Source organism: Macaca fascicularis, chromosome 11, assembly GCF_037993035.2.
Source record: "Macaca fascicularis isolate 582-1 chromosome 11, T2T-MFA8v1.1".
Classification (NCBI taxonomy): Eukaryota; Metazoa; Chordata; class Mammalia; order Primates; family Cercopithecidae; genus Macaca; species Macaca fascicularis.
The window spans coordinates 113,275,880-113,289,049 of record NC_088385.1 but is presented as its reverse complement, the minus strand read 5'-3'; the positions used below and the strand labels follow the sequence as shown (position 1 = coordinate 113,289,049).

General features: G+C 43.0%; 1 protein-coding gene across 4 annotated transcripts in view; it reads right to left on the bottom strand.

Moving 5' to 3' along the window:
* The window catches only part of POLR3B (RNA polymerase III subunit B), a 136,762-nt gene extending 127,054 nt beyond the window's left edge, over positions 1-9,708 (bottom strand). For 3 of the 4 annotated variants that reach the window (XM_005572107.4, XM_015431480.3, XM_015431478.3), the window contains exons 1-4: positions 9,562-9,708; positions 3,575-3,607; positions 945-1,001; positions 795-859 (exon numbers count right to left, since the gene is read on the bottom strand). In XM_005572107.4, the coding sequence (XP_005572164.1) occupies positions 795-859; positions 945-1,001; positions 3,575-3,607; positions 9,562-9,633 (227 nt within the window). In that variant the 5' untranslated portion in view covers positions 9,634-9,708. Of the gene's footprint in view, positions 1-794; positions 860-944; positions 1,002-3,574; positions 3,608-9,293; positions 9,406-9,561 lie in introns of those variants that run through there. The other variant, XM_045365845.2, reaches the window with a different exon arrangement.
* Between the last annotated feature and the right edge of the window lie 3,462 nt (positions 9,709-13,170).

The window sequence follows — 13,170 nt, the reverse complement described above, 5'->3', positions numbered from 1 at the left end:
TTGAGGAGACTAAGGATACAAGACAACTAAACATAACACGGAGCTCTGGACTGATTCCTACACCAGAAAAAGAACATTTGTGAGAAAACATCAAATAAGGTCTACAGATTAGTAGACCACATCATATCAGTGCTGACTTCCTGGTTTTGATCATTGTGCTATGGTTATGTAAGATGTTAATATCAGTGAAGGCTTGGTGAAGAATATTGAAGAACTCTTTGTACTATTTTTGCAGTTTTTCTTTTAAGCTTAACATTGTTTCAAAATAAAAACTTAAATATATAAAATCTAATAGTTTCAAAAATTTCCCAACCATAACTCATTATAATTTGCCAGTCAAAAATTTAATTTGAGCACTTTATAGTTAATAAAAGACAATGATTTCTTTTTTCTTTTTTTTTTTTGAGTCGGAGTCTTGCTCTGTCGCCCGAGTTGGAGTGCAGTGGCAGTCTCAGCTCACTGCAATCTCCCTGTCCCAGATTCAAGTGATTCTCTTGCCTCAGCCTCCTGAGTATCTGGAATTACAGATGTGCACCACCACGCCTGGCTAATTTTGTATTTTTAGTAGAGACAGGGTTTAACCATGTTGGCCAGGCTGGTCTCGAACTCCTGACCCCAGGTGATCTGCCCACCTTGGCCTCCCAAAGTGCTGGGTATTACAGGCATAAGCCACTGCGCCTGGCCAAGACGATGATTTTAAAAGAGTTTTGATAGCAACTTCACTCACTTTAAAAAATGTTAGATGTAACCCACATAGATCTAACATAGCAAATTAAGAATAGTTGGTTCCTTACTTTAAGTACCACATAGGGTCAGCATCACTTGTAACCTTTTCATTGGCTTTCATTATCTTCTTTATCTGCAGTGGAAAATGCAACATTAGTAAAGACTCTGGCTTCCAATTAATCCTTAGTTTATGTCTATTTCTAATGTCTGATGCTTACCTCTACATTAATGAAATAGTTAAATGAATCTATATGCTGTTTCACAAGGCCTTTCACCTAAACAAATAGAAAGAGAAAGTAAACAGGTTAGCAACAAAATAATAAATCATATAATGGAATCTAATAATAGGTGAACATCAAATTTTTATCAAAACCAAAGTGAGAAAAAAAATCCATGAATTTTATTTAGTAAATTTTTTCATTAGTGTGTTCTCATTCCATTTCTGCATCATCTTACTAGTATATCCTCGACAGTTTTCCTTCTTGAGAAGTAATCTGACTTTCGGAAATCAAAATATGAGTATGTGAATATATGGTCATGTGCCACATAACACTTCATTCAACTATGAAGCATATATCTGACAACAGTCCTATAAAGATTATAACGGAGCTGAAAAATTCCTATCGCCTGACGACTTACGACTTGATTTGATTTCATAGCGTGTATTTCTGAAAAGAGTGACCCCCTCCTCAAGAAGAGCCTCCAGCGGGCCCCTCAGGAAGTATTCTAGAAGTAAGCATTGTTATCCTAGAAGATGACAGCTCCATGTGTGTTATTGTCCATAAAGACCCTCCAGTGGGACAAGGCACGGAGGTGGAAGACAGTGATACTGATGATTCTGGCCCAGGCTAATGTGTGTATTTGTATCTTAGTTTTTAACAAAAAAAAAAAAAATTTTTTTTTGAAGACAGTCTCGCTGTATTGCCCAGGCTGGAGTACAAGGGCGCGATCTTGGCTCACTGCAACGTCCGCCTCCCTGCATCAAGTGGTTCAGGTGCCTCAGCCTTCTGAGTAGCTGGGATTACAGGTGCCCGTCACCATGCCCAGCTAATTTTTGTATTTTTAGTAGAAACAGGGTTTCACCATGTTGGCCAGGCTAGTCAATCTCAAACTCCCAACCTTAAATGATCCGCCTTGTCTCTTCCTCCCAAAGTGCTGGGATTACAGGTGTGAGCCACTGTGCCCAGCACCTTCTTCTCCATTTATGTGCAGCTCCTTTTAAAAAATAACAAAAAGCCGGGCAAGGTGTTACATTCCTATAGTTGCAGCTACTCAGGAGGCAGAGGCAGGAGGATCAAACTCAAGAGTTTAAATCCAGCCTGGGCAATGTAGCAAGACCTGGTCTCCTAGAGGAAAAGAAAAATTTATTGACCTTACGACCATTTTATTTGATTCTTGGTCAATCCACTACTTAGAAACTCAATAGCTTCCTATGGCTTTTAGAAGAAAAGCAAAATCCTTAACATGGCTTTCAAATCTGATCAGGAATCTGGCCCCGACAACTTTCCCAGCCTCATTTCCCAGCACTCTTCCCTCTGCCCATAACACCCAACTGAATTCTAGAGTAGAGTTCAAAATGAGTAGAGACAAAACTCTACTCATTTTTCTTTTTTTGAGACGGAGTCTCACACTGTCACCAGGCTGGACTGCAGTGGTGCGATCTCGGCTCACTGCAACCTCTGCCTCCCAGGTTCAAGCGATTCTCCTGTCTCAGCCTCCCAAGTAGCTGGGATCACAGGGGCCCACCACCACATCAGCTAATTTTTTGTATCTTTAGTAGAGATGAGGTTTCACTATGTTGGCCAGCCTGGTCTCAAATTCCTGACCTCGTGATCTGCCCACCTCAGCCTCCCAAAGTGCTGGGATTACAGGCATGATCCACCATGACCAGCCTCATTTTTCAAGTCTCCATTCTTTCACTTAGCACAATGCTTTCAAGATTCGTCCATGTTGCAGCAGGTAATATACTCAATTTATTTTTATTGCCAAATAATACTCTGTTGTACAGATATATCGGATTTTGTGTATCCATCCAGCAGCTGATGTCCATTTGGGTTGTTTCCACTCTTGGCTATTATGAATAACACTGCTATGAGCATTTGTGTACAGGTTTCTGCATGGACACGTTTTCACTTCTCTTGGGCAGATATCTAGGAGTGGAATTGCTGGAGGATGTGGTAACTTTTTGTTTAACCATTTGAGAAACTGCCAGCCTGTTTTCCAAAGTGGTTATAACACTTTACGTTCCTACAGTGGACAGTTCCCATTCCTCCACACCCTTATTAACATTCTATTTTGATCATAGCTATCCTAGTGGGTACCAAGTGGTCTCTCGCTGTGGTACTCACTACTTCTTAGCATAAGCTCTTGGAAATTGAATTGAAGCCCGATACCACATCGTATCACATTCAGCAACTCCTCTTGACTGGTCGCTGTTTCCTGCAGACCCTGTGGAGGCTCCTCTTGAACACCTTTATTAAGCCATACTCTCTGCACCCAGCTTTCAGCTTAAACCTTCTTCTCTTAAGATGTGGTTTATGTCTCACTTCATTTGGGTGGCCCTCTCTGACCATCGCTCTTTTGCTGATAGCACTTTGGTTTTCAATCATGTGCCATGCTACTATGCATGTACTACTACTTCTCTCTAAAATTAGACTACCATTCCCCAAACCAGCACCTTTCAGGTAGGGATTTTACCTTATAATTCCTTGTATTTCCAAAACCTAGCAACACAGCTACACAAAATCAAAAAACGTTGATGACAAAAATTTAATCTTTAAAAAATGGCTTAGTTCTTGACCTTTTCATCTGAAAAATAACCAATTATTATTAAATGTGAAACAATTACCTTTAAAAATGCTGGAAGCAGCCTCCATTTTTCCTGTGAGCCAAAACAAGAAGAATATCAGAACTCTGTACCAACACCAGTACATTCATGTTATTTTAATGTACCAAAATAAGCAAAGGAAAGTAAGTCAAAACAAAAAGAACAATTTTTAACATTTTTATGGCAATCACATGTGTGCATATGCATATAAATATGTATATACATACATACATAACACTACAGATTTCTTAAACAGAATATAACTTAATCCCTTCTTGATGACTCAATATTTTAAGCACTTTTCAATCCTTTCTTTTATGCTCATGACACTTCCTAAGTGAAGTCTGCCAGTTTGAGAAAAGGAAAATAAGGCTCAGAGAATCTGGTGGGAGAGCTGGTTCTCAAGACCCAAAGGGAGTTCTGTCTCCCTCCCACTCTCTCTCAACTACTGTCTGGTCAGAGCTCATCTCAGGGCTACAGAAGGATGGCACATATGGTGATAGCTTCCTACACTGCCTGAGCAACTAGAGGGACAGAGTTACAATTGATGGAGATGAGGAACACTGTAGGAACAGCAGGTTTAGGTGTGGAGGGGCTACCAGAAGTTTGGTTTGGGTATGTTAAGCTTGCATTAGACATTCAGGTGGAAATGTCAAGGAGGCAACAAATGAGACTGGAATTCGGGAATGGAGTGGCCGGGAGATATAAACTAGGGAGAGATTAACAAGTGGATGGTAATTAAAGGCATGTGATAGATGAGATCACCTATGTAGTGTGGATGAGAAGAGTTCCATAAAGTGAGACCAACCAAGAACATTCAACAATTAGAGAGGAGGAGCAGAAGGCAGCTCCAGCAAAGGAGACCGAGGAGTGGCCAGGCAGGGTGGCAGACACCTGGATATAGTCAAAAACATTTTCCAGAAGGGAGGCAGGCAAAGCTAATCTATGATGACAGAAATCAAAAGGTGGTTGGGGGGATAGACTGAAAAGGGTCATAAGGGAACTTTCTGGGGTGATGCAAATGTCCACATATAGCACATAAATATAAAACCAATGTAACCGAATATCTAGTATCCATATCTTTTATTATATAAATTACACCTAAATTTAAAAATAGAAGAATGACAATGATATAGGTTGAATTGTGTCCCTCTCAAAATTCACATGCTAAAGTCCTAACCCGAAGTATCTCAGAATGTGACTGCTTTTGAAGATGGGGTCTTGACAAAGGTGATTAAGTAAAATGAGTCATTAGGGTAAGCCCTAATCCAATACAACTGGTGTCCTCATAAAAAAGAGAAATTGGACATAGAGATGCACACAAGGACAATGCCATGTGAAGATGAAGGTAGAAGTCTCGGTGAAGCTTCTGCAAGCCAAGGGAGGCCAAAGATTGCCAGAGTTTTAAACACCTATAGTGGGGTGAGCACAGAGCAGATCCTCTCTCAGAGCCCTCAGAAGGAGCCGGCTCTGCTGTCACCCTGATCTCAGACTTCTAACCTCCAGAATTAGGAGAAAATAAATTTCTTTTGTTTAAGCCACCTAGTTGGTGGTTACTATGTTATGGCAGCCCTATGAGCTAATACTCCCACATCTTCAAATTCCTTTCTCTACACCCCTTCTCATGCTCGCTTCCTCCCATTTCAAAGGAAGGACCATCCATTCCTTGGTCTAAGTCTAACCCTTCTGCCACGAACACAATCCTGCCAACCTTCTCCTGAAGACTGTAAACCTTGCCCCAGTTCAGTCGTTGATATTCAACCTGTTCTATTTAAAACTAGTAAATTATTCAAATCTTCCCATTTAAAAAGAACAAAAAAAAATTTAAGACCCAGCAGCTCCTCTGACTACTTTCTTCCTTGCCCTTCAGCTTATGACCTCTCCCAAATTACCCCATATTTAGCTTCTCGTTCCTCGCTTCCCACTCCTTCATTCCATTATAGTCAGGACTCTGACCTACCTGCCAGTGAAACAGCTCGACAGAGGTCACCAAGGCTGTGACTTCAAAAGACCTCCCTTGATGCCCCCTCACATTCCCTTTCCACAGTATCTGGCCATGCCAATCACTGTCTTATAACGACCTGTGACATCATTCTCTTATGTCTTTCCTTCCTCTGGCCGGGCCTTCTCACGTCTCTTTTCCTCTGCCAACCTGTAAACGTTGGTGTTCTTCAAAGTTCTATCCCTGGCGATGTCTTTTCTCATTCTCAAGTAGGGTTGGGAATGGAGGATTTCAAACAACACTGTTTGAAAGTGTTGTTTCGCTTCCCCCATCTCATCCCACAGCCCCCCATTTCCAAATGTGGGCTCTTTCAAAGGCAGTGACCCTGTCTATCCTGTTTACCACAGTGCCTGGCACATATAAGACTCCAATAAATACTGAATGAATAAATAAATGAGTGAGTGAATATCACTGCTGCAGTAAGCTACTGGGTATGGGCCTGTCGCCTCCAACTATTGACTGCGCAGTGATACCTTACATCCTCAGAGGCTACTTAAACTCAGTACATCCAAAATTAAATCTTCCCCCAGCTCCATTCCCAATCTCAGTGAATATCACCATTTATCCTAGTCAATCCCAAATTAGATACCCGGTAGTCCTAACTTTCTGACTTCTCTTAATCGACAGGAAAACAAAAATTCTACTGAGTTGACCTCCTTGTAACCTTCCTCGCATTTATCCTCTGCTCCTGTGCCAGTTGAGGCCCTCGTAATCTTTCACCTGGACTGCGGCAATACTTCCTTTCTAATCTTTCTGCTCATCCCTTTCAATGCTAACACACTAAAGCCAGTGTGCATGTCCTCATGTGCACAGCTGAGCACCTCATTCTCTACACCTCTTCAGTGCCTCCCCACCCTCTTCACCATGTCTCGAGCCCACAGTGAGGCATACATCACACGCTGTGCTTGCAGCTGTACTTGTGCCCACGCCTCCTCCTTCTATCTGGAATGCTTCCCCACCACCACACTTCATCCACATCTGGCAAACTCAGTTCAGGCATCACATCCCAGCTACATTTGTAATACCAATACACCCCTCGCCTACTTGTATCACAGTACCTATTGCATGTTATTCCACCTGCTTACATGTCTCTCTCTATAAGCCTATAACACACTGGGAGGCAGAAGACACATTTTTTGAACTTATATAAACCCTGTGAATAATACACCACCAGGTAAGTACTCAGTAATACTGATAAATATTTATTCAACAAATAACTGATTAATTGGCTCCAAAGCTTGTGTTATTTCTACCATACTACCATGCTGCTGTACTACCATAAGCACAAAAAAATACACACCAGGCATGGCCAGTTCAAGTAAAACTGAGCTCTTATCTAGAAAAAGTTTTAGAGAAAACACTGAAGTTGGAAAGTTTAAGTAAATATTTTAATATCTCAATTTAAAAGGAAATGGCAGCAAGTAGTAGAGATCTACCATCTTCTAGGAGACTCAGGAAAGGCCTTCCTAGGGAAGTTGTATCATAGATATGTGGGATTTAATCTACAAATAGGAATGGGAGAGTGATCCAGAAGGAATTGTACGAGCAGAGTAGAAAGATCTCAAGGGAGGGAGAGGGGAGAATCATGGGAAAAGACGCTAGAGAAGTAACTACTGGTCAGACTGAGGAAATTTATTACAAACATGGTAAACACTAGATTTTGCCCTAAAAGCAACAGAGATTGAAGAATTTTAACCAAGGGAGCAACATAACCATGTTTGTGTGTTTAGATGGACAGCTCTGGCTGCAGAGCAAGGAACAGACTGGATTGGGACAAGTCAGGTGCCAGGTAGGAGAGTTAGGACGTAAGAGAGGAGAGTGGTTCTGGGCTGGAAAACAGTGGGAATGAAGTTTCAGATAAGCATAGATTAAGAACTCAAGACTTTTTAGAGGTGATGGTGGACTGGATCCAGAGAGCAGGAAGAGGAACTGTTATTCTTGAATCAGAAGGCTGGAATTATAGCACTGATCACTTCATAGCTGTGTAAATTCACACAATACATAGAACTCTCCCAGGCTTATTTTTTCAGCTCTCTGGAGAAGCAATCCGATCAGCAGTTAGGGATGAAGACTAGAGTCAGACTGACAAGAGTCAGATTAGCCACTTACCAGCCTTCTAATGCAAGGCTATTTACTTCACATCTCTGGGCCTCTCTGGCAAAATGGGGGTGAAAATAGCACTTATTTCAGAGGATTAAATAACATAACGCATGTTATGGTTAAACAGAGCCTGGTACATTAGCAAGTGCTCAGGGAATGCTGGCTCCTTGATATTTACTTTTCATGGTTAAAATACAGTTTTGCAGCGGGGCGCGGTGGCTCACGCCTGTAATCCCAGCACTTTGGGAGGCCGAGGTAGCGGATCACGAGGTTAGGAGTTCGAGACCAGCCTGGCTAACACAGTGAAACCCCTTCTCTACTAAAAATACAAAAATTAGCTGGGGATGATGGCGGGCATCTGTAATCCCAGCTACTCGGGAGGCTGAGGCAGGAGAATGGCGTGAACCTGGGAGGCGGAGCTTGCAGTGAGCTGAGATCGCGCCACAGCACTCCAGCTTGGGTGACAGAGCGAGACTCCACCTCAAAAAAAAAAAAAAACACACACACACACACAGTTTTACCTGATGAAGATCAGCAGCCTATTGCATGCACTCATAGACTGAATCTGACGAACTGCTAATCCAATTTCCTTAACTTGTCAAATTATTATAAAGAGGTTTTGTTTTCTTTTCCTCAAGACAAGGTCTCATTCAGTCACCCAGGCTGGAGTGCAGTAGCACAATCACAGCTCACTGCTGCCTCGACCTTCCAGGCTCAAGTGATCCTCCCACCTCGGCCTCCTGAGTTGCCGGGACAACAAGTGCACAGCACCACACACGGCTAATTCTTGTATTTTTTGCAGAGATAGCGTTTTGCCATGTCGCCCACGCTGGTCTCAAACTCTTGAGCCCAAGTGATCCGCTCGCCTTGGCCTCCCAAACTGCTGGTATTACCGGAGTGAGTCATCACGCCTAGCCAAGGAGGTTCCTATAATCCGACAGATTTACTCATTATATCACTTTCCTGCTTAAACCCTTCAAAAGCTCTGCTCCAAGACAAAGTCCAAGCTCTGTCAGATGTTTATTGAAACTTTTCATAATCAAGACCCTTACTTAACCCTGTCTTTTATCTCTCCTCCTCTATTTTTCTTCACTCGAATACTACTGGATTTACTTTCCTTCCTCAAAAACATCCAATGGTCTTGCCGAGGAGGTTTCAAGTATCTTATTCTCTCTCCCTGAAATCTCTCCTTTGCTATCGTCTCCGGCCACGTCTCCACTTCCCTATTCCACGTCAGTGTAGATTTTGAGGCTCAGAGAGGTTATGATATGTGCCTTATCAGATAACAAAACATGTCGACAGCCATACTTCATTGGGCAGCTCGCTGTGAGACAGCTGTCCTTAACTTCTGAGAATCTGATGAAAGCTATGGACTCTCTCCCTGAGAAAACACACAGGCAAATTCTTTAGTAAATATTCAGGGCGTTTAAAATTCCCCTGCAACCCAAACTTGAACTTCAGGTTAAAAGGCAAGATGACTAGCTTGGAATTCAGACGATCTGGTTTTACCCCCACAGCCAGCTGCGGTGCTTCATGCAAGCAGCCTGAGCTCCCTGGCCCCCAGTGTCCTTTGTAAGACTGCAAACATGCAATACGTCCCCCACAGTAAGTGCGAGGGCCAGTCCTCCCCACGCACACCTATGCCGGAAGAGCTCCAACCCGAGAGCCAGCCGCGGGGCTTCTCGACCCCTGCAGCGGCTGACAGCTCCTCTGGGCTCAGCCTTCACTCGCGCACGCGGATGCCGGCTCTGGAAAAAGACTGGCACGCGCGACGCTCTGAGCATGCGCAGATGCCCGGCGCATGCGCACAAACCTCCAGCCCGCCCCTTAGCGGCCCGGCACTCCCGGCAACGCCCCCTCAGGGCGCATCCAGGCCCCTGACGCTCCATGAGTGCCTGGCACTCACCTCTACAGTCGGGATCGGCGCAGCCAGCTGCTCCGGAGTCAGGTTCCCAAACTCCTCCGCTAGCACGTCCATGCTGCTCACGAAGGAGGAAGAAGCAGATAGAACCTCCGCGCCCGCCTTCCCTGCACCAAGCGAACTGCAAGACTCCCGGAGAACGGTGCGCGGAGGCCTAAACTGTCCCCGCCGTGTTAGCTAGAGACGCGGTAGAAAGGTTCCGCCTGCTCCCTGCCCGAATCTGCGGTGGAACCCGGATGTGGCCGAGGCCGAGTAGGGAAACTGCGCCTCCTGGTGTAGCTCAGAGGTCTGGCGCGGGGAATCCTAAGCCCCAGCTGTCAGGTTTCTTGCCAATTCTCTGATAATTGAGACCAGGAAAACATAGTGGTTGTCATTTTAAAAGTAATCCGAAGAAAAGTGTAAACGCATAATTTACCCAACTTGAACCACTGAGGCAGAGAATTGTTTAATGTAGTCCAAAATTATATGCGTTGTTTAGTATGGAAGAGCAGGAAACGTCCCAAATGCCTACTAATAGGAGATAAATTAAATAAATGATGGTACATGCGTGTGATGGAAGAGTGTTCAAAATTCTCAAAAGCACTGATGGAAGATGTAGGAGTAAAGACCAGTGTATGGAGAAATTTAGTATGAAAAGATGACATTTACGTTAGTAGGGGAAGGATGGCCTGTCCAGTAAATAATGTTTGAAGAGCTGATTACCCATTTGGGGAAAACACATGTAAGTGAAACCTTTGTGGATTAAATATTGAAATGTTAACAAAAACTTAGAAGAAAATGTAAGTGCAGATATTCATAACGTTGAGATGATGAAAGTTTTCAAGATAGCAACACTCAAGTCATAAAGGATTTCATAGTATAATTCTAAACACGATTTTATGATTCCACGGAAAATTTTTAATTTTCTGAACAGAATTTTTAAAATCGCCAATGAATAGAATTAATAAAAAAATAAATTGGCAGAAGACAAAGGGCTGGTCTCTCTAGTTTACAATGAGCTCATACAAATCAATGGAAAGAAAAATCCTATTAGAAAAAACAAGGCAAAGTGCACCAATTAATTAATGGGTACGGAGTTTCGATTTGGGAAGATGCAAAAATTCTGTAAATGGATAGAGGTGATGGTTGCAGAACAATGTGAACGTATTTAATGCTGCTGACCTGTACATCATTTTAAAGGGTTAAAATGCTACGTTTTATGTATATTTTAGAACAATAAGAAAAACTATGAAAATTTGTAAGTACATGTATGCTTTCCAATTTCTCCCTCATAAAGGTAGAACCCTTGCACCAGGTTAATTCTTCTTATTTCCTAAAGAGCTACTTAAATTTCAGTACTTGTATTTTCTACGTGTTGCACTGACATCTGAAATTTGAGAAGAATGGGAAAAAGACCAAAAGTAGAATCAGCCCTGCCTTTGAAGTTCTTACAATTTACTTATTATGGAGACAAGATACAACTTGTGTCTCATCCTTGTGCATTACCAGATTGCAACCGATTTAGCATCTAGCCTGGAAGGGACTGCGAAAGTGATTTATAGATGGCAGAGGATCTCAAGGTTGGCTCAAGTGTGTTGGTTGTCTATGCCAAAGTCTTCTTTGCTTTCCATTATCAAGGTGGTTCTCCAACTTTAGGGTGTATTAGAATCACCTGGAGAGCTTGTTAAACCATTCTCAGCTTTCTGATTGGTAAACTGGGGCTGAAAGTTTGCTTTTTTTTTTTTTGAGATGGAGTCTTACTCTGTCATCCAGGCTGGAGTGCGGTGGCATGACCTTGGCTTACTGCACCTTCCCAGATTCAAGCGATTCTCCTGCCTCAGCCTCCCGAGTAGCAGGGATTACAGGCACGTGCCACCATACCTAGGAAATTTTTTTTTTTTTTTTTTTTTTTTTTTTTTTTTTTTTTAGAGACGGTGTTTTGCTGTATTGGCCAGGCTGGTCTCAAACTCCTGACCTCAGGTGATCCGCCTGCCTCGGCGTCCCAAAGTGCTGGGATTATAGGCATGAGCTAGCGTGGTCTTGGCTCACTGCAACCTCAGCCTCCGAGGTTCAAGCGATTCTCCTGCCTTAGTAGCTGGGACTACAGGCATGTGCCACCACACCCAGCTAAACTTTTATTTTTAGTAGAGACGGGGTTTCACCATGTTGGCCAGGCTAGTCTTGAACTCCTGACCTCAGGTGATTCACCTGCCTTGGCCTCCCAAAGTGCTAGGATTACAGGCATGAGCCACCACACCCGGACTGCAAATTTGCATTTTTAGTAAGTTCCCTGCTGCTGCCTTCTAGTGATTATGCATTGGAAATCACTAACCTAAGACTTATCACTCAATGCCATATCCTCTTTTTATGTGTCTAATTATCCAGACTGAGCTCTTGGTACAGGAACTATCTTGTTTGTCTTTGTATTTCCAACTTCTAACCCATCAGTTGTTCCTGAATATATTTGTGTAGAGTAAGTGAGTTGAAAGAAAAAATTGCAACGGGTGAAGTTTGATATTATACTCACTTTTTAAGAATCCGGATTGCTTCTAGTTTCTCTTCAAAAGCAGGAAGCTCCTGTAGCCATGGTCCCAAAGTCCTATATGGCAACAATTGGCTAATGCTGAATGGTGTTGGCCCTTAGACCATAGCTGCCACAGTCCCTTACAGTCCTTCCCCCAGGTCAAATCTATAACTTCTTCCTGATACCCTGAGGAACTGGAGTTTTGAAACCAAGAAGCCAGGAACAGTCTCATGATTTCTTTGTTTTCTGCTGCCATGTCATTTTCCTGAGGTATTAGTACAAAAAGACCAGTGGTTTGAATAGAGGGGTGAGAAATTAGGGAAAAGAGATCACAAGGCCGGGCTCAGTGGCTCACGCCTGTAATCCCAGCACTTTGGGAGCCCGAAGCAGTGGATCACGAGGTCAGGAGTTTGAAACCAGCCTGGCCAACATGGTGAAACCCTGTCTCTACTAAAACTACAAAAATTAGCCCGAGGTGCTGGCACGCACCTGTAATCCCAGCTACTCGGGAGGCTGAGGCAGGAGAATTGCTTGAACCTGGGAGGCAGAGGTTGCAGTGAGCTGAGATCGTGCCATTGCACTCCAGCCTGGGCAACAAGAACTAAACTCTGTCTCAAAAAAAAAAAAAAAAAGAAAAAAGAGAGATCAGATCACAGAGGGAAAAATGGTTAACATCTTGGAATACTATCTTATCACTTAATGTATAATGGCTTATGGTAGCCAGATGAAAAATTGACCATTGTCATGGAGGAATAGGGGATCTTGTTTAAGGGAGAGCAAGGAAAAAGGAAAGGCAGAGGTATACAATCTGGGCCCTGAAATACTAGGGAGAACTTCTGTTTACAGAGTGTTTACTCTTTGTCAGGCATTGCAATGACCACTTGATGTGCATTCTCTAAGTAAGTGTTCAACCCCAGGGGATGAATATGATTATTGCCACTTGACAGGTAAAGAGACTAAGGCTCACAGGGGTTAAGAAACTTGCCCAAGCAGAGCTGGAATTTAAATCCGTAATTATTTGACCCCAGAACCCATGCTTTTAACCACTCTATCATAATGCCATACCAAAAGCATGGGGTAGCGGAAAACAT